Below are 25,884 nucleotides of genomic sequence, written 5' to 3'. Positions count from 1 at the left end.
ATAATTTAATGTGGTATTTAGTGTTTGTAATGTTATGTTTAGTGTTTGTACAGATAACTTATAAATGATATTTTTTATTTCAGTTGAATGGATGGTCTTAATAGTTACAGGTAGTTTTATTATGTATATAATATTTGTTGTACAAACATCTATAGAAGAACATTTTCAACTTTAGTTATCTAAAAACTGACCGAACTACACAGCTGTGCTTGTCCATCACCTTGTTTTCCGTACAAATTGACTTGTTAAATTGAAATAAAGGGCACTCATTTAGCTTTCACTGCTTAAATCAGTTTTTAGAACTTTTTAGAACTTTAATACTTGAGTTATTATTAAATTTTCAAAAAGTAATACATAATAATACAGAGCTCTAACATAAATATTATAAACACTACATTATTATAGAACATTTCCTTAATACAGTCAAGTGTGTATTTTACACAACATTTGTAAGTGTTATCAAGAATACATACTGTTTTTATTGTGCTCTTTTTCCCAAATCTATTTTGGTGGGCTCACTGCCCTGGTAATATACTACTTTTTCTAGTATTTGACACCTCAGTTATGTTCCCAAACATAGTATTTCTTTGTAGTGTCAATATTTTTTTAGTGTGTAAGTGTTCCATGGAGTATTCTAAATTATGTTTTAGTTATTAAAAAACCATAACATGCTATTTATTTGGTATGTATTTTGTTTAATTTATTTGTTCCTTGCCTGTGCACTGCTGCCGAATTTGTGGAGCTAATCCTTGATGATGATGATCATCTTCATCATATGTAGATTGGATATGTCTGCTCGGAAAAGGATATGTTTAATTTTTTCTAAAGTTCACATTTTATTTTACTGTACATATATAATTCTTTAAGGAAAGATCCCTTTGTGTCAGCAGTATACTCTATATATGTTGTTTTTAGACTTATTTCTCTTTTTATATTTTACTGCATTTTACTCAAATTTTCTCAATCTCTTAAAATGCCTTTATCTTTTGCTAGCACCTGTGGACCATTATTTTGCACTGTAGATGTAGGGCTCATAAACTATTTTATCTACATGTCCTGATTGTAGAAGATCGGCCTAATAACACAGTGTCTGTGGCTAAAAGAAACAGTGGTAATAGATTAGGTTATTATCGGGTATGTTGACAAAATGCGGTTTGAAAGTGTACTACATATAACCACCTCAACCTTATGCTGGGTACACACTGTCCAACATATTAGGGGCAGATGTACTGAGCTCTGGAAAGTGATAAACTGGAGAGTTATAAACTACCAGCCAATCATCTCCTAACTGTCATTTTTCAAACACAGCTTGTAACATGACAGGAGCTGAGTGGCTGGTAGTTATCACTTTCCAATTTATCACTTTCCAGAGCATAATACATCTCCCCTAGGTGTTCATTTGAACGGCCAATATATTATGTGCAAGTAGGCCAGTGTGTATTGATGATATTTCTGTGAACTATGTAATTCCCAGACATATTGCGTCGGCTGTGCAGCACAGCCGATGGCAGATATATCTGCTCTTCGTGATGTGTTTGTGGGCGGTCAGCATACCCCCCATAAACTTACTACTGAGACCAGCATGGAGGGGGTCGTGAGGTTCCCCCCGGCCAGCGGGACTCGCGGCCCGAGGCAGTGATGGTAGTTCAGTGTGTATGAACAACCATCATCTTCTGATATATCTGCAGATTAATCGATCTGGGGCAACACAGATGGTGTAATGGTTAGCATTACTGCATCACAGCACTGGAGTCGTGGGTTCGATTTCCACCACTGGCTCTAACTGTGTGGAGTTTGTATATTCTCCCTGTGCTTGCGTGGGTTTCCTCCGGGTGCTCCGGTTTCCTCCCACATTCCAAAAATATACTGGTAGGTTAATTGGCTCACTACAAAATTTACCCTAGTGCGTATGTGTGTGTGCATGTGATAGGGAATATAGATTGTAAGCTCTTCTGGGGCAGGGACTGATGCCTATGGCCAAATATTCTCTGTAAAGCGCTCCGGAATATGTGTGCGCTAAATAAATAACTGGTAGTAAATGAATAATAGATAAATATCTTTCCAGTGTTCCCAGCTTTAGTGCAGTTTTTTCTAAAAGGTCATTAAAGGTCATCAAATATTCTTCACATTGATATATGAACAGCTACTGTTATTGTGGCCGTAGAAACTACAGTCACCGTAACTTCGATAATTTTCCTGCACAAGTGCCTTTGCCCAACTGTTCCAGAATTACTTCATAGTCATTGCTTAGAGTTTAATGTCCCACTTAGAGCTGGTTTTGTGTGGTCAGTATGGAGTTGTGTAGATTAATATATTTATCTGGTGTGATGTCATTTGTTGATTTGGTAGAAGAATGTAAAGAATTAATATAACAGGAGGAAATAGGCAGTGGATGCAGACCATTAGGTTAGAACTATCACTACTGCAGTGACAGTTAATTTTATTCTAGCCAAGGAAATTATATCTAATCTGATCTTGTTTCTGTTTTATAAATATACCCTTAGTTTAGAATATTAACCATAACTTGGACACCGAAAAATGCCCTCTGATTTCTAAAGTACAATTTCTACAAATTATGTGTTTATAAAAAGTCCTTTCTGTGACATTATAAGTTTTTATTACCATATAAACCCACCTTAGTGCTAAATGTAAATGCAAAATTGCTTTCTATAAAAGAGCTACTTGTAATATTCACAAATATATAGGTAAACATTCCCATACCTTGACAGAAAGTGAGATGTGTGTCATTGTATTAACATTTTCTATGCAGCGGAGTGCAAGCTATTGTTCTCTGTTATCAGCCATATCTGACTGAGAGAGGCCCGCTGTCTGTGTCCTTCAATAGACGTACAGAGAAAAATTAGGATTTGCATGACAAAATAAAATCTTCCACAATTAACTTTATCTCAAATATCTTTAATTTTATATCAAATATCTCTAATTTTGGTTAGCTCATGAAATGTTTACATATATTCTTAATGGTTATTAATAGCTCTTTTATAAAAGCAAGTTTGTACTTGACTTTTCATCATCCTTTAAAACATTAGATATTGATATTCAGAGTTATCTGTGTGAAAAAATATAACCTTGATATTTTCTATCAACCGTTTAATCTATAGAATCTGTCTCTTTCCTGTCAAACCTATTGCAATAGGACAGTATTTTAAGTAGACTAATTACTAACATTTGGATAAATGTATTCCACGAATGCAAACATATACTAATATGCATTAAATTATCTAAAATCTTGCTTTGCTGTACTATCATAGCATATGTGAAATGACACCAATAACATAAAAAATCTATAACAAAATGTATGATACTGTATATCTAGAGCTGTTTCCTACCGATTTAGGGTTCCTAGGCTCAAGCACCAGTGAAAGTTTATAAATATCATCTTCTGTGTGGTATAAATCAAGAGATAGCTGTAAAGTAAATTAATATGATGTTAAATAATGAACAAAGTCCAATTATTAAACCAAATTATATTAGCAGACCAAAGTCACTGAGGTTTCATTAAAGAAAAAAAAACTACTAATGGAAATTCAAAATTTAAATTTCTAAATCATTGAAATCAGAAGTAATTGTTCATTTTGCAATAAAAAATATCAAAACCACATTTATATTATTAATATTATTTACATTATTTTAATAGAGATTAACAAAGATCTGCAACAGTTTAGATAATTCAGTTACATCAAGTTTTACATTCCAACACCAAAATATGGATACATACATTTAATTTATATAGTGTTAAAAATACAGCACTTTAATGAACCATGATAGCCTTGTGAGAAAGAGACAGTATAGTAATAAAAAGTCTTATTATACAGTCATATTCAAAATATTAAAGGGCAACTGTTGATTGCAAAGCGCACAGTTTCTCAAACTCAGTCCTCAGGACCCCAAACAGTGCACGGTTTCCAGGTCTCCTCACAGAATCACAGGTGAAATAATTATCTCCACCTGTGGATCTTTTCAAATGTGCCAGTGAGTAATGAGTACGCCTGTGCACCTGCTGGGTTACCTGCAAAACATGACCTGTGTGGGGTCCTGAGGACCGAGTTTGAGAACCTCTGGCATAGAATAATGGCAGACATTGGGTGAGTTGAACTAATCAGATGTAACCAATCAGTTCACCTGGAACTAGTTCCTAATGAATATTTAAGGTGACTCCTGTCCTTTAAGTAGTGTGGCTTTTTTTAGATACGAAAAAACATAGAAAACATTAGTTCTGGAAGGCTTATTATTGTTTTAACAACTGGTTTAACTTGACTTCCTATAGCTTTGTGCTGGGGATTCTGGACCTCATTCAGAGTCGGTCGTTGCGGCCGCACGGTCGTAAGGGAAAAGGGGCCGGATATGCAAATGATGCACTCGCAAGTTGCGTCCTTAAGATCGGATCGTTAGCTGTCCGACCAAGGGGAGAATGCGGCTGTAAGACAAAAAATACGCCCCCTTCTCGTACGCATTACACGTCATCTCCGGCCATATAAGGATTAATCGAGACCATCGGTAACCATCGGAACTGGTCGTAGAGCTTAAGGTTGACCATACCCTCTCTTAAGCACTACGATCAGGTCAGTGTACAAACCACCCATGTCACGTGTGCCATGACACTACTTTGTTAATTATGCACTCCCATAAAACACTGTTCGCATAATTAGGCACGCCTGCGTTCAGATCTCCACTCCCCCGTTTTCAAGCACCTTCCCCTGTTACCACCCACAAACGCCTCATTCTGTCACTCAAACTACCGACCTGGCTGTGTTCAAGGAGAGAGAAATTTCTGATCGTAGCAGCTAGTTTGTGCACGCGCATTGCGAACTTTACGCATGCGCAGTTTAGCGAACATCGGTGGCGTACGACCGTGCGGCCGCAACGACCGACTCTGAATGAGGTCCTCTGTGCTTTCTTTAATCTAACCACTCTCATTAAAACACCTGTTACAAACTATAAATTGACTGTACAATACTATGCAATATATATACAGATGTGTCCTCTTTCACCTAACATTTTTGTGCCATATTTTGCAAGACACTTAGCGATACTTAGATGGTCTGCCACGGGTAGAGATTCCCATACGTTCATACTTTTAACTTGCATCTTATTCACATCGCAGCCTCATACGAAGTCACAACCAGCCACACTAGATTAGTACTTTTGTTGCAGAGGAATTGGTATATAGTCACAGATTAAGCATAACAATACGTGGCGCAGGACACTCATATCGGAACTCTGTCTTTTGCTTTTTTTTACCCAGATTAGTGACTGAGTTGCACACAGAAGCTACTTCAAATGCAGCGTCAGTATTCAGGGTACTGTGCATTGTACTTTTTTAACATTAGTGTGCAATTTAGTTGCATATTTTGTGAAAAAGATTGACGCATGATGCAGCTAAATCGCAAAGTCCATGGCATGCCAAACGGGGCTATTTGGAGCAATTTGAGATTAGGTATTTGTTGACACATCTGTATCTATGGTGCAGTGTTTACAGAGCAATAGTTAGCCTCTAGGCAACAAGCTCAGACTTTATGAATGTAAATTAACTTTTGTTAAGAATATATTTGAAGATAACACATGCCTAGAAAGATGACACATGCCTAACCTCCATTCAGGACACTGCTTCGCCATTTACTTCTCTCCATCAAGTGGTCTACCAGCTCTCTTTCCAGTTTTTCACTGACTGCACTTTTTCTCGTTGCAGCATCTCCATTGCTCTGCAGACATATAGGACCTCATTCAGAGGCGGTCTTTAGTTGCAAGCGGTCGCACTGAATGGTCGCAATGGTGATCACCATCTCGACCATCAGGGCTTATGACCAGACCCTAAGGTTGGGTCTGGGCACTCGTAAGCCCCAGGGAGCTTTCTGCTCTGATGGAGCAGGAGCTCCCCACTGACATCACTGATGATGTCAGTGCGGCCGCCCACAAAACGGTAGGCGTTCGTTAAGGAACGCCTCCGTTTTGGAAACCACCCCCCCGGCCTGCCTACCAAACGGGGCAAGCTGTCGATCAACATCGACAGCCGCCCCTTTGGTAGCGATCTCCGGAGCGACAGAGTTTCTCTGTCTCTCCGGGGCCGCTGCACATGCGCAGGACAAACCATCGAGTCGGTTACGAGCGCATCGGCGCTTGCGACCGACTCTGAATAAGGTCCATAATGGATTCACTAGGCCCTCTGCTAAGCAGCCCTAATGGGCTCCTATCTTTTCAGACACTTACAGGACATACACACTGGCATCTTTCATGGCTTGCAGGTGTCTAATCACATCTTTTCAATTACTTGGTGGAGGATCCTACATTGCAAATAGCACCACATCCTGTTATCACCACTAGACATAAATATATATAATGAATCTGTATAAGATAGAAAGGCAAAGGTATGCAGATACTAATGAAGTGTATCACTCATGAAATAATTGGTAAACAACTGAATTTTATGGACTTTGAACAAGGGAATAATTATTGGTCTGAGCACAAGGTCGTAAATAGCTACTGGATGGTCAAGCGGAACAGAGAGTTGGCAGACTTGTTCAGTCCCACAGACAGGCAACAGTGCATCAAATTACATATAATCTGAATCAGGGACCAATTCAGATGGCCTATCAATGAGCAGTATGCCACACATTACATTGTATGGGCTACAGCAGCAGAAGGTCTGTTCATACGCCATAGCTATCTGCTGCATACAGGTTGACATGCCTTCAGTTTTCTCAGGAACACAGGAATGGACAATAAATGATGGAAACAGAGGTCATGTTGTCTGAATCACATTTTCCACTAGAAAAGAAAAAATCACACCAAAGCGCAACTGTCCTGGCAGCAAGGAAATATTGTAAGAACAAGTCACCCTAACTTGCAAAATACATATGAGAAAAGAAACAGTACAATAAAAAATCCTCGCGCCGACACTTTTCCAATGAATTGTTCGAATAATTTCAATGAAGAAAAAAACTTGGAAATAACCAAATCTTATCAATGCGTATGTTGAAATCCCATTAGTACATGCAAATAAAACACATAAAATTAGGTGTTAACGATAATTCAAATAAATTGCTGATAGATGACACCTCTGAACGGAAACCATATAGGAAGCCCCTCAAACCAATATCCTTGGGTGTCAGATGGAAAAAAAAATTTCACCTCATAAAATGTGAGAATATATAGATGTGAATGCTCACATTAATGTTACCTAAAAGAAATATGAGTAAATCCCTTCAACGTTTCTTTAACACATATGCATAGATTGGACCAGGTAAAGTGCTTACATGGAAGCTTACTTGAGGCAAATGTATGATAAGCCTATAAAGGTTTCTTTCTCCCTCTTTCAACCGTGAGAAATGCCCACATGGAAAAAAAAGAAACTACATATGGTGCAGTAAGTCCAAATAAAAATGATTTTAATAACAAATATCACAATAAAAAAGTGGGGGTCAGCCCTCGTACCAGATGGATGATATACAGCGTTCACAAAGTATGCCCAATATCGCAGGATAGCTGGAACCCGGGTATTCAACTGCTGAAGGTGCACAGAATTGACCAGCCTTAGGTACTCAGGTGAACCTCCACTGCCACTCCTCCTAACATGTTTCGACACCTGCGGGTGTCTTTTTCAAAGTGCAGTGGTGAATTAAAAACGGACTTTAAATACCCATGTACCGGAAGTCCGATACCAGAAGTCACTGTGCGCGACTTATACAGGGAGCCTAAATAGATGAAATACTAGCCTGATGTTCGGGCATAATTTACCTTACATACGCGACCGCGGCCAACCAAGGTGCATCGCTCCATGTAACACCAAGGCGGCCAGAACCACAACAAAAACCACAGACGCGATGTGGGCGGCCTGCAGTGTTCAATAAAGTTAGTTGAAATCACGTGATCTAAATCACGTGATGGCTGATCATGTGATCGGAGAGGGAAAAACCGGTTGCTATGACCACCTATCAACGAACAGTAGCAATACCCAGGCTCCTTTACATAAAAAAAAGAAGAACATATGTGTATATACGATATTTACCATATTTATAAAGCATATATAAATAACATGATAAAACTAACAAAAAATGCCTAAAAGCTAACAAAAAAATACTTATAAAAACCATTTGATTTCGAAATCAGAATTTAAGCCTGCTGGTTTCAATGTGTTTAGATCATAAATGCATCTCATCTCTTTTTGTGCCAATCGTAAATCTTTATTGTTGGACCTCCAATTATCTTTTACTGTGGAGATACCACAAAAACGTGAGATCCCTGAGAGTGAACTATTATGTTTATTTTTAAATTGTAGAGAAAATGGATGGCTTTCCAATCCCTTCACAATATTGCGACCATGTTCTGCCCATCTAATTTTTAATGCTCTCTTGGTTTTTCCCACATATACCATTTTACAACTACATTCTATGGCATATACAGCATAACGTGTGTGGCATGTAATAAAATCCATAATCCTATGATTCCTGCCTTGTGTTTGAAATTCTGTTATTTTTGAGACACTACTGGAACAGGCTTTACATAATTTGCACTCGCCACATCTGTAAAAGCCCTTATTTCTTGGAAGGAATCTTTTTCCATCCATAGGTAACGCACTGGTTACTAAGGTATCTTTAAAGGTACCTTTAAAGGCGCCTATAGATGAATTTGGGTCTAACAGGTAGGATTTTCTTCAAACTTTCATCTTTAAGGAGGATATTCCAATTATTTTTAATAATGCCTTCTATGCTTTTATGCTGTTTGTTGAAAGTAGTACAAAATGACATGGTAAAATTGTTATTAGCCTGGAGATTTTTGTTCTTAACTTTGAGTAACGTCTCCCTATCTATATCTGCAACTTCTTTGATCGTCTTATCAAGCAAATCCTTTTTATAACCCTTTTGTTTGAATTTATTGGTCATTTCTAAAGCTTGTTTATGAAATACCTTGGAATCTGAACAATTGCGACGTAAATGCATTAGTTGTCCTTTTGGTATTCCATCCAACCATTTTCGTAGGTGGTTGCTGCTCCTATCTATATAATTATTGGAATCAGTAGGTTTATTGAAATTATGTGTGCTAATCTTCCCATCTATGATCTCAATAGTAAGATCTAAAAAATTGACCCTAATATTGCTGATGTCATAAGAGAGCTTAATGTTAAGACTATTTGAATTGAGGTATTCACAAAAACTATCTAGGTCAGATCTATCTCCCTTCCAGATAAACAAAATGTCGTCAATATATCTCCACCAATGTACCAGGTTCGCGCTCCAGCCATGTCCTTCCCAAACATGGGACTCCTCCCACCTTGCCATAAACAAATTAGCATAGCTGGGCGCGAACCTGGTACCCATGGCTGTTCCGACACTTTGCAAAAAGAAATTGCCATCAAAATTAAAATAATTGTTGTGCAATATAAACGTGATACCTTCTACTATAAATCTACACAATAATCCATCTAAATTGGTAGATTTGAGAGTGTTTTCAATAGCTTCTATACCATCAGTATGGGAAATGATGGTATATAGTGAAGATACATCCGCCGTAATAAAAAACATGTTATCTTCCCAACATACCTCTGTTAATTTGTTAAGAATGTCTGTTGTATCTTTTAAATGGGATTTTTCTTTACAGACCAACGGTTGTAGATAGTGGTCAATATAGGCGGATAGATTGGCAGTAATAGCATTAGTACCTGACACTATGGGGCGTCCTGGTGGATGGGTGCTATTTTTATGGATTTTAGGGAGTAAATATAGCACCGGGACAGAATATTGATCATTAATAAGGAATTCTGAAACATCTTTTGAAATGCTTCCTAGATTTAAATATTGAGAAACCAAAATTTTCATGGCGGATAAGATGTTTTGTGAGGGATCATTTTTCAACGCTTTATATGTCACCCCATCTCGGAGCTGTCTATACCCCTCTTCTATATAGTCCAATTTGTTAAGAATGACAACTCCCCCCCTTTATCTGCCTGTTTAATTATAATATTTTGGTTATTTTGCATAGATTTTAAAGCCAATTTTTCATCTTTAGTGATATTATTCCCAAATTTTTGGCGAGGATTGTTTTTAATTTTCTCCATATCCTGAATAACACTTTTATAGAAAGATTCAACAAAACAACCCTTCGCAAATGAAGGGTTGAAAACTGTTTTTTTCTTAAAACTGGAGCTAGAAAGTGTTTCATTGATCTCTTCATTAGCAAAAAACTTTTTTAATGCTAGCTTCCTAACAAATTTTTGTATATCTATATAAAGATTGAAAAAATTTATATTATTCGACGGGGAAAATTTTAAACCTTTCGATAGCACTGCATTTTCAATGTCGTTTAATACATAAGTGCTGAGATTGAAAATCTTAATGGTGCCATTCCTATCTGTATTATTATTAGAATATTCAGATTCATTTTTATCCTTATTATTTTTGACGCAATTAGATCGTTTTTTGGATCTGGGTTTCCCTCCTCTTTTGCCCCTTTTAGTTTTAGATCTGATAGACTCATCTATACGGGCCATTTTCTCTGGAAACCTCTCTCTAAAAAATTCTGGAAATAACCAAATCTTCTTATAAATGCGTATGTTGAAATCCCATTGGGGATACGCATTGATAAGAAGATTTGGTTATTTCCAAGTTTTTTTCTTCATTGAAATTATTCGAACAATTCATTGGAAAAGTGTCGGTGCGAGGATTTTTTATTGTATTTTTTCTTTTCTCATATGTATTTTGCAAGTTAGGGTGACTTGTTCTTACAATATTTCCTTGCTGCCAGCACAGTTGCGCTTTGGTGTGGTTTTTTCTTTTCTATTATATCTATCATCACCTTTGCCACTATTTAGCAGCAACCATGTTCCAACACAGAGTAAATAGATCTTTGTTGATTCAAGATACTTTCAATTCTTCAGAAGGGGAAGGTACTATCGTTTTGGAGGACGAAACTCTTGAGGGGATTATGAATAAATTAGAATACACCCTCTTAAAAGAAAATAGAACTTGGTGGGAAATCGTTTCCTTAGAACAATATATAGCAGCACAACTAATACCAAAGGGTTTGAAAATCGAAAAGAGTACCTCCTTTGAGTCCTCTTCCGATATATTTAAAAATAAATGGGATCAGATTATTTCCAATTGCTCATTCTCCCTCATGGAACTAATTATTCAAGAGAGGAGAAATGTGTTAAAAACATTGGAAGAAGAAATTGCCAATCTGGAAATATTAACTTGTCATTTTGTGGATATGGAAGATTATAAAATATTAGAAGAACATATTATCTCTAGAATTAAAAAAAGTGAGAGAGAAATTATCTTGAAAAAGAAAAAGAAGTTCCAGCGGGATAGAGATTTGGCATTAAATAAATCCTGTGACATTCAAACCAATAAAAATAATATTATTTCTAAAGTTTTTCAAGGTAGTTCCACCAGAAATTTTGCAGTTAATGGAGATAAAATGGCAAACTATCATTATAAATCACCTACAATTAAGCAATTTAACCCTGTGACACCACATTTGTTTAGGGATAAAAAGGGGCCAAAGATAGAAAAGAGGAATACTTTTCAATATCCTAAAAAATCTAAATCGAATAGATGGAATAGAAACTATCAAAGGGATGGATGGAACATTCCTACATTTAATAAGTTTGACCCTATCAATCTAGATTCTCTGAAACAAAAATATGATAATTGGAGAAATTTTTCAAAAGATAATAAACGAACTACTCGTTATGATTCAAGAAATCAGAATTTTTTAGAGAGAGGTTTCCAGAGAAAATGGCCCGTATAGATGAGTCTATCAGATCTAAAACTAAAAGGAGCAAAAGAGGAGGGAAACCCAGATCCAAAAAACGATCTAATTGCGTCAAAAATAATAAGGATAAAAATGAATCTGAATATTCTAATAATAATACAGATAGGAATGGCACCATTAAGATTTTCAATCTCAGCACTTATGTATTAAACGACATTGAAAATGCAGTGCTATCGAAAGGTTTAAAATTTTCCCCGTCGAATAATATAAATTTTTTCGATCTTTATATAGATATACAAAAATTTGTTAGGAAGCTAGCATTAAAAAAGTTTTTTGCTAATGAAGAGATCAATGAAACACTTTCTAGCTCCAGTTTTAAGAAAAAAACAGTTTTCAACCCTTCATTTGCGAAGGGTTGTTTTGTTGAATCTTTCTATAAAAGTGTTATTCAGGATATGGAGAAAATTAAAAACAATCCTCGCCAAAAATTTGGGAATAATATCACCAAAGATGAAAAATTGGCTTTAAAATCTATGCAAAATAACCAAAATATTATAATTAAACAGGCAGATAAAGGGGAGGGGGTTGTCATTCTTAACAAATTGGACTATATAGAAGAGGGGTATAGACAACTCCGAGATGGGGTGACATATAAAGCGTTGAAAAATGATCCCTCACAAAACATTTTATCCGCCCTGAAAATTTTGGTTTCTCAATATTTGAATCTAGGAAGCATTTCAAAAGATGTTTCAGAATTCCTTATTAATGATCAATATTCTGTCCCGGTGCTATATTTACTCCCTAAAATCCATAAAAATAGCACCCATCCACCAGGACGCCCCCATAGTGTCAGGTACTAATGCTATTACTGCCAATCTATCCGCCTATATTGACCACTATCTACAACCGTTGGTCTGTAAAGAAAAATCCCATTTAAAAGATACAACAGACATTCTTAACAAATTAACAGAAGTATGTTGGGAAGATAACATGTTTTTTATTACGGCGGATGTATCTTCACTATATACCATCATTTCCCATACTGATGGTATAGAAGCTATTGAAAACACTCTCAAATCTACCAATTTAGATGGATTATTGTGTAGATTTATAGTAGAAGGTATCACGTTTATATTGCACAACAATTATTTTAATTTTGATGGCAATTTCTTTTTGCAAAGTGTCGGAACAGCCATGGGTACCAGGTTCGCGCCCAGCTATGCTAATTTGTTTATGGCAAGGTGGGAGGAGTCCCATGTTTGGGAAGGACATGGCTGGAGCGCGAACCTGGTACATTGGTGGAGATATATTGACGACATTTTGTTTATCTGGAAGGGAGATAGATCTGACCTAGATAGTTTTTGTGAATACCTCAATTCAAATAGTCTTAACATTAGGCTCTCTTATGACATCAGCAATATTAGGGTCAATTTTTTAGATCTTACTATTGAGATCATAGATGGGAAGATTAGCACACATAATTTCAATAAACCTACTGATTCCAATAATTATATAGATAGGAGCAGCAACCATCTACCAAAATGGTTGGATGGAATACCAAAAGGACAACTAATGCGTTTACGTCGCAATTGTTCAGATTCCAAGGTATTTCATAAACAAGCTTTAGAAATGACCAATAAATTCAAACAAAAGGGTTATAAAAAGGATTTGCTTGATAAGACGATCAAAGAAGTTGCAGATATGGATAGGGAGACGTTACTCAAAGTTAAGAACAAAAATCTCCAGACTAATAACAATTTTACCATGTCATTTTGTACTACTTTCAACAAACAGCATAAAAGCATAGAAGGCATTATTAAAAATAATTGGAATATCCTCCTTAAAGATGAAAGTTTGAAGAAAATCCTACCTGTTAGACCCAAATTCATCTATAGGCGCGCACCTACCTTTAAAGATACCTTAGTAACCAGTACGTTACCTATGGATGGAAAAAGATTCCTTCCAAGAAATAAGGGCTTTTACAGATGTGGCGAGTGCAAATTATGTAAAGCCTGTTCCAGTAGTGTCTCAAAAATAACAGAATTTCAAACACAAGGCAGGAATCATAGGATTATGGATTTTATTACATGCCACACACGTTATGCTGTATATGCCATAGAATGTAGTTGTAAAATGGTATGTGTGGGAAAAACCAAGAGAGCATTAAAAATCAGATGGGCAGAACATGGTCGCAATATTGTGAAGGGATTGGAAAGCCATCCATTTTCTCTACAATTTAAAAATAAACATAATAGTTCACTCTCAGGGATCTCACGTTTTTGTGGTATCTCCACAGTAAAAGATAATTGGAGGTCCAACAATAAAGATTTACGATTGGCACAAAAAGAGATGAGATGCATTTATGATCTAAACACATTGAAACCAGCTGGCTTAAATTCTGATTTCGAAATCAAATGGTTTTTATAAGTATTTTTTTGTTAGCTGTTAGGCATTTTTTGTTAGTTTTATCATGTTATTTATATATGCTTTATAAATATGGTAAATATCGTATATACACATATGTTCTTCTTTTTTTATGTAAAGGAGCCTGGGTATTGCTACTGTTCGTTGATAGGTGGTCATAGCAACCGGTTTTTCCCTCTCCGATCACATGATCAGCCATCACGTGATTTAGATCACGTGATTTCAACTAACTTTATTGAACACTGCAGGCCGCTCACATCGCGTCTGTGGTTTTTGTTGTGGTTCTGGCCGCCTTGGTGTTACACGGAGCGATGCACCTTGGTTGGCCGCGGTCGCGTATGTAAGGTAAATTATGCCCGAACATCAGGCTAGTATTTCATCTATTTAGGCTCCCTGTATAAGTCGCGCACAGTGACTTCCGGTATCGGACTTCTGGTAACATTAATGTGAGCATTCACATCTATATATTCTCACATTTTATGAGGTGAAAATTTTTTTTCCATCTGACACCCAAGGATATTGGTTTGAGGGGCTTCCTATATGGTTTCCGTTCAGAGGTGTAATCTATCAGCAATTTATTTGAATTATCGTTAACACCTAATTTTATGTGTTTTATTTGCATGTACTAATGGGACTTCAACATACGCATTGATAAGAAGATTTGGTTATTTCCAAGTTTTTTTCTTCATTGAAATTATTCGAACAATTCATTGGAAAAGTGTCGACGCGAGGATTTTTTATTGCATTGTTTCTTTTCTCATACACATTTTCCACTACACCATTCAGATGGTAGGGTGAGGATATGGAGACAACAGCATCAAAGCATGGATCCATCTTGCATTGTCACAACTCTTCAGGCTGGGGGAGGCAACATTATGGTATGGGGAGTTTCTTAGCCCTTTGATTCATGTGGACAGTTAGTAGAATCCATGCCTAAAAGAATTCAAGCCATTTTAAGGGCAAAAAATGTACCAACAAAGAATAGAATAAAAATGTCCCTGACAAAAATCAAAAGATCACAATGGAAGTCAGAATTTAGCATAAGTCCACATATTTATTACTTGCTGTATAGAAATTTTTTATGTTGCTTTTACTATTATGTAGGTATTTATGTAGTAGCAATCTTAGTAGTCCCTTGTTTTTAAAGTTAATAGTATATTATATTGTTTTTAATGGAATATCATACAAGAAATTTATCAACCTTGAGAGAGGCCTTTATAAGAAACCATCAGAGGTGATTGAAACTTTGCCCAAAACATTCAAGCACCCGATGATACTTTAGTAAAATTGAGAGAGAGGGAGATGAATGGTCACACATTGTGAGGACAGGATGAGATATATGAAGAGGCAACTGAACCTTCCCATTACTGCATGAGAAGCCAATTTAAAAGCTGTGTAATGTTTGTAGAGATCTTCCTAGTGATTGAAACAAAGGTAGCCCTCTATCAGGGTAATACGAAAAGTAAATCCTTGGTCTTCTAATTTCCATGTGTACTTAGCCAATCTGGCTACCATACAATCAGTATGGTAAGCCCAACTTACAAATAGTAAATTCCAACTTTCACAATTTTGTATAATTTGAAATACAGGTACATACTAAGACCAAATATAAACTATACCATTCTTATAAGCAGTTTATTTTATTTTAAAACTTCTTTTAATTGTTTAAGATATTTACATTTTAAATATGGGTCATTTATTAAACTTTTGAGCAATTCATAAAAGCACAGGATTTGTAACATATATTTATAATATCACAAAATAAAATACGTACCGTTAAGAGATTAACTAAATCCATACTTGTTTCTAGGTGATGTGAGGAACTCTGCAGTGAAACCAGCTCATTGAGGGTGACATATAACTGTTGCATTTTAACAGTATTTACTTTATTGTCATCTGCCCAGTCAGGAAAAACAACATGTACAGCTATTAAGTCTTTCAAATGAACACCAAGAATAGGAATTTTGAAGCCTTCACACTCCGCAAAAGCTTTACGATAATTACAGTAGTTTCCATTAGACGAGACCAGCTCGGTCATTTCATCCCACACCTGCAAGGCAAGGGGAAAGAAACATTCTATAGGTATATTAGAATAATCTATCCTGTAATGTTTCTGGTTACTCGTTTCAAGAATCTGGAAGTGAATAGATAGAGATAGAAGCATGCAGTGTGTTTTACAGTGAATTAATCACTCTATTTAACTTGTAATCACTATCTCAAAGGGACACAGCAGAACTGGATTCTGATCGTTGCGAACAAGATTCCTTTAGATATATGTGATGACACCAAAATACTACTAAACCTTTCATGATGGGGAATATTTTATTATGATAACTTAATGACTAATTTCATATTTTATCAGAAATAACCCACTTTATTTCATAATATACCCCGGTGAAAGTTATAATGGGGTTTTTTTTTTGGGTGGGGGCAGGGGGAACGGGGACAGGGCTAAGCTTTCTTTTTGTAGGATAATTGAGTACTGTACATATGTTTTTATTCATGATCTGTACAGTATATAGGGAACCAGGCAATATGGGAACACATATTTTTTCTTTGTTTGTTCCCCTAGCTATTTCAATCAAAACAGCCCCAGAAACGCTTTATGAAATGTAATTGTTTTCTTCTCCTAATAACACATATAGCAAATAAGTATTCTTTATGCAATCTATGATAACTGTAACTTGCCTGGAACATTAATAATATTTATGTGATCACAGTAAGGAAAGACCGGGCCAGCAAATTTGGGACATATGATGTCCATACAAAGTTTGTCACAGTCACTCAGAGAGTGCAACACCATGATGATGCTCAAGGATTAGTTCGGAGGACATAAATATTTTTAACTGATTTTTATTATTAAGTTAGCCTTCATGGTCCATAAAGCATTCACAAAATGCTCAGTATGTGATGTTAATCCCATTTGCTAATGCGATCAGTTATCTTTTTTCACTAACCACCCAAGCTGTAGTCACTATAGCTTGTAAGGAACATGCCACCGGCAAAAAGTTAGTACCCATGTGTATCCACCCGAATGACAGTGGTGGTTATCACAGTGCCACCAACTGATAGGAGTTCTGGGGGATTCATGTGTATTTCTCAAATTTTAAAATTTTTAATTCCACGTACCTTTGTAACATCAGTACTGAGATGTGCATGAGTGTCTTTAAGGCGAGAGATAGAGCTATGGCTCAGTCCTCCAACCACAGACATCAGTGTATTAAAATTTTGGAAGTCCAGTAGTTTCTACAGTGAAATAAACCATATTTATAATAAACCTTATATAATAAACCATATACTTAAAACCATATTTATAATAAATCATATGTAATTAACTATATTTATAATAAACCATATATAATAAGCCATATTTATAATAAACCATATAATAAGTCATATTTATAATAAACCATATATAGTAAATCATAGTTATAATAAACCATATATAATACATCATAATTATAATAAGCCAGGTATAGTAAACAATATTTAATTTAATTTAATTAACAAATGTTAAGTGTCTGATTAGCATTTATACATAACCTAATGCAATGCAACTGAGAGCAAAAATGTACCATCTCTGAATTGTTATCTTTATTTGGGCAACTGTGATTAGATTACCACCAGGACACAAGGGTTATCATAGCAAGATAACAGTGTTTGCAGAGGTACAGGAGTTTGCACAGCCAGAGGGAGCCAGTTGGATGTAGTGCAGGGACTTCCTAATGAAGTACAGTTTAATATATGTTGCGGTGCAGTGCAGAAATGAGATTTCATAATGTGGGGAAAGATTATTATTGTAGTGGTTGTTAACCGGCATGGTCACTTCCACTTTGTAATGTGACTTTAGGTTTACACCAGCTCAAAGCTGGTGGTCTTTGAGCCACGTCCTATACATTTAATGGGATCCTTCATGTTGCACCTAAGCAAGTGCACTCAAGGAATTATAAAAAGAAATACTCACACACACCAATGTCACATGTAATAAAGTCTTCATAATTTAGGCCATAAATGAGGCTAAGCTGAGCAGTATTTTAGCGGAAAAACAGAAACTGCCCCACACCTAGGCACACTTCTATGTTGTGGTGTCTCACCGGCAGATAATCCTGGTGTAGCAGTGCAAAACTAAGGTGCTGTGTGGTATGCATTAGCTGCTCTTCCAAGTATAACCAAATTATTAGCAACATAAATACTGTATAAAAGGACATTTTCCGCAATTGAATGTAAATGATGTAAATGTAAATCATACTTCAAAACCTCATGACTTAGGCAGGTTTTATTTGAGGGGACTGTTTACAGTCTCATGATTGACACATTCTTTGTGATTTGCAGGAAGTTGGACAGTATTGCCTCCAGTGCATGCAGCAATAAAATTGGGTTTGTGTGCTAAGCACACCCACAGGGGGGCATATATATATATATATATACACGCACAATAACTAAATGTGCTAAAAATAGTAACATTTTACTAAACATATTCAATAATATTCAATACATTCAATACAACTCTTTAGTATAGGCTGCTACCCGAAGTTAAGTACTTTGCCAGGCCAGGTTCGAAAAATTCTATGGATTGGGGATCTTAAGGTGCGCCAACACAGGTCATCTATAATAGTTCAATAACGCTTTAGTTGTCTTATTAAGTCTTTCATTGTCCTTTTAGTTGTTGAAGTTGGAGGATAAGGTTATATATATTAAACATGTTGGCAGTCAAATGTCATATGTAATAAAAGTTTGTTGTCTGAATCTCATTGCACCCCTCATTAGAATACACCACACCACTCAAAGTTTCCCTGCACCATAGTCAATAAAATGCTTAGGTCCAGAGTTCTACATGAAACCGAATGTGGTGGCATCTACCAATTTTTTTGCAGACTGCGCATGGGCTGTAGCAAACATATGCATATTTGCATATCTCTGAGTGATTCTGAGTTGGACACACATTGACCATTTCTCTATGTCCTTAAAATGAGTGTTACTGTGTCAACTGGGTGGCAAATGAGCATGCACACACATGAGAGAACAGTTGAATACACTGGGTGTGTAGCCAGAGTTACACCATAGTCATGTGTATGTCGAGGAGACAACTATTTCAGTCGTATTTCTTGCGCCAAGCATGGTGGAGGTGAATTGGGAAAACACATGTATAAATGAAGTTAAAAAACATTAACAAAGTAGAAATTCAATTTTACCTCAGCAACATTGATATACTTTGTAATAACTTCAGCTCTTTGTTGTGGAGTTGGCTTGCTAAGAACCATAAGCTGAACCCACTTAGAGATTCCATTGAACAAAGCTATGGACCTCTCCAAGGTTGGATTGTCGACTAAATACCCATGGATTACATAGCTTTGGTAATCTGTAAACTGGGAGAAACCAATTCTATTATGTGTAATATAGTAAATAGAGATCATGTAACAAATATATTCTTTAGTAGCTGAAAATGACTACAACTGGCTGGTAACAGGTTAATGTTTTTTGTTCCTTATTTCTCAAGTTTGAACTTCTTAAAAGTTTAGTGCACTAACATAGTCACCTCACATTACAGCTGTTAAATATATACCCAAATAAACATGCATTACACGGTATTTTGCTATAATTTTGATATGAGATATATTATCATTGGATATCGATTGACAACCACAATGTGTACCACCTTCACATAGAGGAATATGTAACTGATCACGGCTAGTGTTGTGCACACCTGCGTATTTTTATTATTTAAACTATGTCACATTTAAGAGTGTTATTAAAATAAATGGGGTATGGAATGTTATTGCAGTTGGCATATTATTGTTGTTAAATATCAAGCAAATAAAACAGCCTATTCCAATTCATGAGGAATTGAAGTATTAATTACTTATGATAGTACAGCTTACAAAAGTCTTCGTGACCTTCCCTATTTGGGTTGTAGCTGGGTCGCTTGCAAAGCCAAGGATATAAATATTATTTTTTGTGAGGCATGGAGTAGTGTCTAGGAACCTGAAAACATGAAGACATTTTTGCCAATCCCAGCATGTGCAAAAACTCAACGTAAGATCTGTAGGTGGAGAAGCTCATATCCACCAATCTCCTCCTCTGGAGCTCACTCCCCCACCCTGTAAAACTCTCTGCCAGCCTGCAGATCTTCAAACGGTGCTCTGAAAATGCACATGTATATCAAATCTACAAGCCCTCCTCACTAAAGCTGAGTACACATTGATTGAATAGGCGATATATCTATAGTGCATTGCCAGGTGTGTACAGCGGACATGTCTGTGAACTATGTCGTTCACATACATATCCGATCTGCTGTGCAGCACAGCATATGGCTGATAGATATATCAGTCATCTGCTCGTGGGTATGGGTGACCCGCTGATTGCTTGTACACATGCTGTAGGGCTCAGGCGGTGATTGACAGCTCAACTGGGCAGGTAAATTTAAATGCCCTCTCAGTTAAGATGTCAAGCCGCGGCACATCGGGCAGATGATTGGTAAGTGTGTATACACTTACCAATCATCAGATAGATTGGCAGGTCGGCTGAACGGCCGACCAGTCGACCTAGTGTATACCCAGCTTTACATTACTCAATGCCCTCTGTCCTACCTCCTTATCTCTTCCCAGTTTACCTTCCAGGTTCTCTCATCCCCTTAGACTGTAAGCTCCTATGGGCAAGGACCTTCAACCTCTTATACTCACTGTACACTTTCCATATCTCCAGTGCCCCCCCAGTCAGTCAATAAGCAGCTTTGGTTCTGTCTGCTTGCTGTCCCAGGGCACTGGCTCACTGACTGTTACTCTTACTAGTTGTCATTTAGTTGTATAGAAATCTCAATGGCTGTTAATTTCCCTGTTCTGCCTGTTTTAATATATTGTATTAATTGTGTGTCCTACTGTAATTAGCCAGTACATCACCATGGATCCTTTTGGTGCGATATAAATAAACTATAATAATTTAATAACAATAATAATTGTGGACTGCAAAGTACCCCTCTAAATCAGTCACATATAATGGGGGAATTCAATTAACCGTGGTATATTACCACAAGCTAATTGATCCCCCGGGAAACCCGCAGATGGAGGACTGCACATGCGCAGTACACATCCGGTATATGCGCAGTCCTCCCACCATTGGAGATGTGTGCTAACCCGGGTAAGTGTACATCTCTGAATCAGGCCCTGAGTCACCCCATTGCTAAACATTAGAACTTATTAAATTTGTTCTTAAAATTGATTGATTAAGACCTGGGCATTCCTTCTATTTGCAAGCTACAAACTGTTATAAACCGACCCTATTGCATAGTGTCCTGCACATCAGAGGTTCTCCATAGCACCAGACAATGATGCATCCAGGAATTATACATGGGTTATAAATGCTACATTATCATTGGCTTGTGTAATCATATGTGCAACTGTCTTTCTACAGGGGGTATAGATGCTACATAATCATTGGCTTGTATAATCACATGTGCAACTCTTTCTACATGGGGTATAGATGCTACATTATCATTGGCTTGTATAATCACATGTGCAACTCTCTTTCTACATGGGGTATAAATGCTACATTATCATTGGCTTGTATGTGCAACTGTCTTTCTACATGGTGTATAGATTCTATATTATCATTGGCTTGTATAATCATATGTGCAACTGTCTGTCTACATAGGTTATAAATGCTACATTATCATTGGCTTGTATAATCATATGTGCAACTGTCTGTCTACATGGGTTATAAATGCTACATTATCATTGGCTTGTATAATCATATGTGCAACTGTCTTTCTACAGGGGGTATAGATGCTACATTATCATTGGCTTGTATAATCACATGTGCAACTCTCTTTCTACATGGGGTATAGATGCTACATTATCATTGGCTTGTATAATCACATGTGCAAATCTCTTTCTACATGGGGTATAAATGCTACATTATCATTGGCTTGTATGTGCAACTGTCTTTCTACATGGTGTATAGATTCTATATTATCATTGGCTTGTATAATCATATGTGCAACTGTCTGTCTACATGGGTTATAAATGCTACATTATCATTGGCTTGTATAATCATATGTGCAACTGTCTGTCTACATGGGTTATAAATGCTACATTATCATTGGCTTGTATAATCATATGTGCAACTGTCTTTCTACAGGGGGTATAGATGCTACATTATCATTGGCTTGTATAATCACATGTGCAACTCTCTTTCTACATGGGGTATAGATGCTACATTATCATTGGCTTGTATAATCACATGTGCAACTCTCTTTCTACATGGGGTATAAATGCTACATTATCATTGGCTTGTATGTGCAACTGTCTTTCTACATGGTGTATAGATTCTATATTATCATTGGCTTGTATAATCATATGTGCAACTGTCTGTCTACATGGGTTATAAATGCTACATTATCATTGGCTTGTATAATCATATGTGCAACTGTCTTTCTACAGGGGGTATAGATGCTACATTATCATTGGCTTGTATAATCACATGTGCAACTCTCTTTCTACATGGGGTATAGATGCTACATTATCATTGGCTTGTATAATCACATGTGCAACTCTCTTTCTACATGGGGTATAAATGCTACATTATCATTGGCTTGTATGTGCAACTGTCTTTCTACATGGTGTATAGATTCTATATTATCATTGGCTTGTATAATCATATGTGCAACTGTCTGTCTACATGGGTTATAAATGCTACATTATCATTGGCTTGTATAATCATATGTGCAACTGTCTGTCTACATGGGTTATAAATGCTACATTATCATTGGCTTGTATAATCATATGTGCAACTGTCTTTCTACAGGGGGTATAGATGCTACATTATCATTGGCTTGTATAATCACATGTGCAACTCTCTTTCTACATGGGGTATAGATGCTACATTATCATTGGCTTGTATAATCACATGTGCAACTCTCTTTCTACATGGGGTATAAATGCTACATTATCATTGGCTTGTATGTGCAACTGTCTTTCTACATGGTGTATAGATTCTATATTATCATTGGCTTGTATAATCATATGTGCAGCTGTCTGTCTACATGGGTTATAAATGCTACATTATCATTGGCTTGTATAATCATATGTGCAACTGTCTTTCTACAGGGGGTATAGATGCTACATTATCATTGGCTTGTATAATCATATGTGCAGCTGTTTGTCTTTATGGTGTAAAGATGCTACGTTATCATTGGCTTGTATAATATATATATATATATATATATATGTGTGCAGCTGCCTCTGCATAATTTAACTTACTTTTTCAGACTTTGCATGATTAGGTTTTTTTAGATCTGTGGATTTCTGTGACCTCAACTCATGTACAATTACCCAAAGTAAATATTATAATAAGATCCAAACAACTCTCAAGTCTTGAAGCCTTTAACATACTGTGCATTTGTAATCTTTACAAAATAAAAAATTATTATCCTATTGGAATAATAACATTTATACTTACAGATATCCTTCGGAAGGCTTTATACTCCAGAAATGTTAGGTGTTCTGCCAGCTCCACGGGCTCCAGATGGTCAAACAGAAGGCAAACCTTCCCCTTCTTCAATGTTTTTTTTCTCTGTGTGACTCTTCGCATCCAGTCATAAGATGGGCTGCAAACAAAAGCGACAACACAAACTGTCACCACAAAATACAGCAAACAATAAACAGGGCTTCTATTGTGGTGCTTCTACATGTATTTTTTCTACTCTCATCACCTTACTTTCCATACGTGATGGTCTTATTGTACATCTTATATATTATTGTAGTATAATTTACTTTTTTTTTAAATTCAAGTTACTGGTTTAATATGGTCATCAATAATAGTTATATTGTTGTACACACTCCTGTCTGGCTTGGGAGTTGCCTTAGTCAACATGTGGTTCCTTATGACTGTATTAAATAATTTTGTTACAACCTTTCTCAGGAAAGAAACTGATGCAACTTTTTATTAGAGATCCCCGTGTTTTGGTATTTGTTTTGGCAAAACCACCCTCAACTGTTTTGGTTCGGATCGGCCTTGGTTTTGGATTGCTTTAAAATTGCTAAAAACAGCCAAAATCATGTAATTTCACATGCAATCCAAAACTGAGATTAATTTTTTAAATCGGAGTTCCAAATATATAGCAGACCTGAGATGAGACTCAGATCTACTCGGAACCCCAAAAGTGATCCTTGCCGGGACTCTATTCGATGCGACCAAAATTCGGGTGTGTTCATCTTTCAGGAAAACCAGACCACACATCTCTACTCACAGCGAGCAGCCGGGGTTCATTGTTCTTGTTATAAATGACCCAGCATCTTTATGATATTTTAGATTGTTTAATTAAACTTGTGAGGAATCATCTTGATTTCACTAGAGTTCATAATGCCTTAACCAATGGTATGTTTTTTGAATATTTGGATATTCTGGAAAGCTGCTGACTTTTCAGGGGGAGATGTATCAAACCTTTGAGATAAAATGTAGAAGTTGCCCATAGCACAGTGGCATAACTACCGCCCCCGCAGACCCCGTGGTGGCTTGGGGGCGTGGAGGCTTGTGGGGCGTGGTGGTGGGGGGGCTTCAGATTCCATGCGGACTAGCCATTCACTTGAAATATGCTGAAAAATGGCCCTCCAAAAATGGCCACCGCCTGGAAGGTGACATATGCTAGAGGTCCTACTGGTCCTCTAGCATCTGTTAGTCACCCAGGGGCTCCCACGCATGCTATACTGTGCCGAGGAGACGGAGGAGTACAGCCACTTCCTCCTGTCTGACAGGAACTCACACTGGCTCTCTCTCTCTCCTCTTCCTCGGGGCTGTCACACACCGGTGGGAGGAACCAATGGGTCTGCAGTGGCCACAACCTGACGCCCCACACACCCAAATCCCGCACCCAGGCCACTCAGGATGCTGGATGTGTTCTAGATGCTGCTGTGTGCAGGCTGCAATGCTCTGTCTCTGTGTACTGGCGCAATGCTCTGCTTTTGTGCTCGGTCTGTGTATGGGAGGGATGATCTGTGCAGGATGCTCGTTATGGTGATGATGATTGATGCTCTGTGATACATGGTGTACTGTACATATAAATGCAGTGTGAGGAATGCTGGCGGTATAGGATGCTTTATACGACTGGGAGGGATACCCTGTGACTAGCAGGGATGTGCTGTGAATTAGAAGGGATACCCTGTGACTAGAAGGGATGCCCTGTGACTAGGAGCGATGCCCTGTGACTAGGAGCGGTGCTCTGTGACTAGCAGGGATGCTCTGTGAATTCAAAGTAGCACCAGCGCCCCCATTTACATACACTCTCAAGTATATATATATATTATACCCCTGGCAATGAGCGTAAAACCCCTGGCAACGAGCATGGAGCCCCTGAAATGAGCATGCAGCCCCTGCCAACGAGTGTGCATACCTCCCAACATGACCCTCTCCAGGAGGGACACAATGCTCTGGTCCTGGATTTCCCTGGTAAGAGGTGGGGCTGCAGCGCAGTTCAAAATTCAAATAGGGGAGCCTCACCAACTGTAATTTCACACACTGCCAAACATCACTAGCTGGGACTCACTGGCAGTTGGTGTGACTCCCCTATTTGAATTTTGGACTGTACTGCAGCCCCACCTCTGGAGCCTCCACCAATCATAAATTACCAGGGAAATCCAGGACCAGAGCATTGTGTCCCTCCTGGCAAGGGTCATGTTGGGAGGTATGGGTATGGAACACCTGACAACAAGCATGAAACCCAGATACCCCGGTCATCTAGCA

At 37.3% G+C, this 25,884-nt stretch overlaps 1 protein-coding gene across 6 annotated transcripts in view; it reads right to left on the bottom strand.

The window, feature by feature from the left end:
• RASGRP3 (RAS guanyl releasing protein 3) overlaps nt 1-25,884 on the bottom strand; it is a 99,487-nt gene that overhangs the window by 19,015 nt on the left and 54,588 nt on the right. For 5 of the 6 annotated variants that reach the window (XM_088474440.1, XM_088474438.1, XM_088474441.1 and 2 more), the window contains 5 exons: nt 23,605-23,752; nt 19,344-19,517; nt 17,281-17,397; nt 15,926-16,201; nt 3,348-3,425 (listed from right to left, as the gene is read on the bottom strand). In XM_088474440.1, coding sequence (XP_088330566.1) covers nt 3,348-3,425; nt 15,926-16,201; nt 17,281-17,397; nt 19,344-19,517; nt 23,605-23,752 — 793 coding nt within the window. The remainder of the gene's footprint in view (nt 1-3,347; nt 3,426-15,925; nt 16,202-17,280; nt 17,398-19,343; nt 19,518-23,604; nt 23,753-25,884) is intronic. The other variant, XM_088474443.1, reaches the window with a different exon arrangement.

This window comes from Taudactylus pleione, unplaced genomic scaffold (assembly GCF_031769625.1).
Source record: "Taudactylus pleione unplaced genomic scaffold, aTauple2 ptg000154l, whole genome shotgun sequence".
NCBI lineage: Eukaryota > Metazoa > Chordata > Amphibia > Anura > Myobatrachidae > Taudactylus > Taudactylus pleione.
Note: the sequence above shows the minus strand (reverse complement) of the source record. Positions and strands in the feature narration are given on the sequence as shown.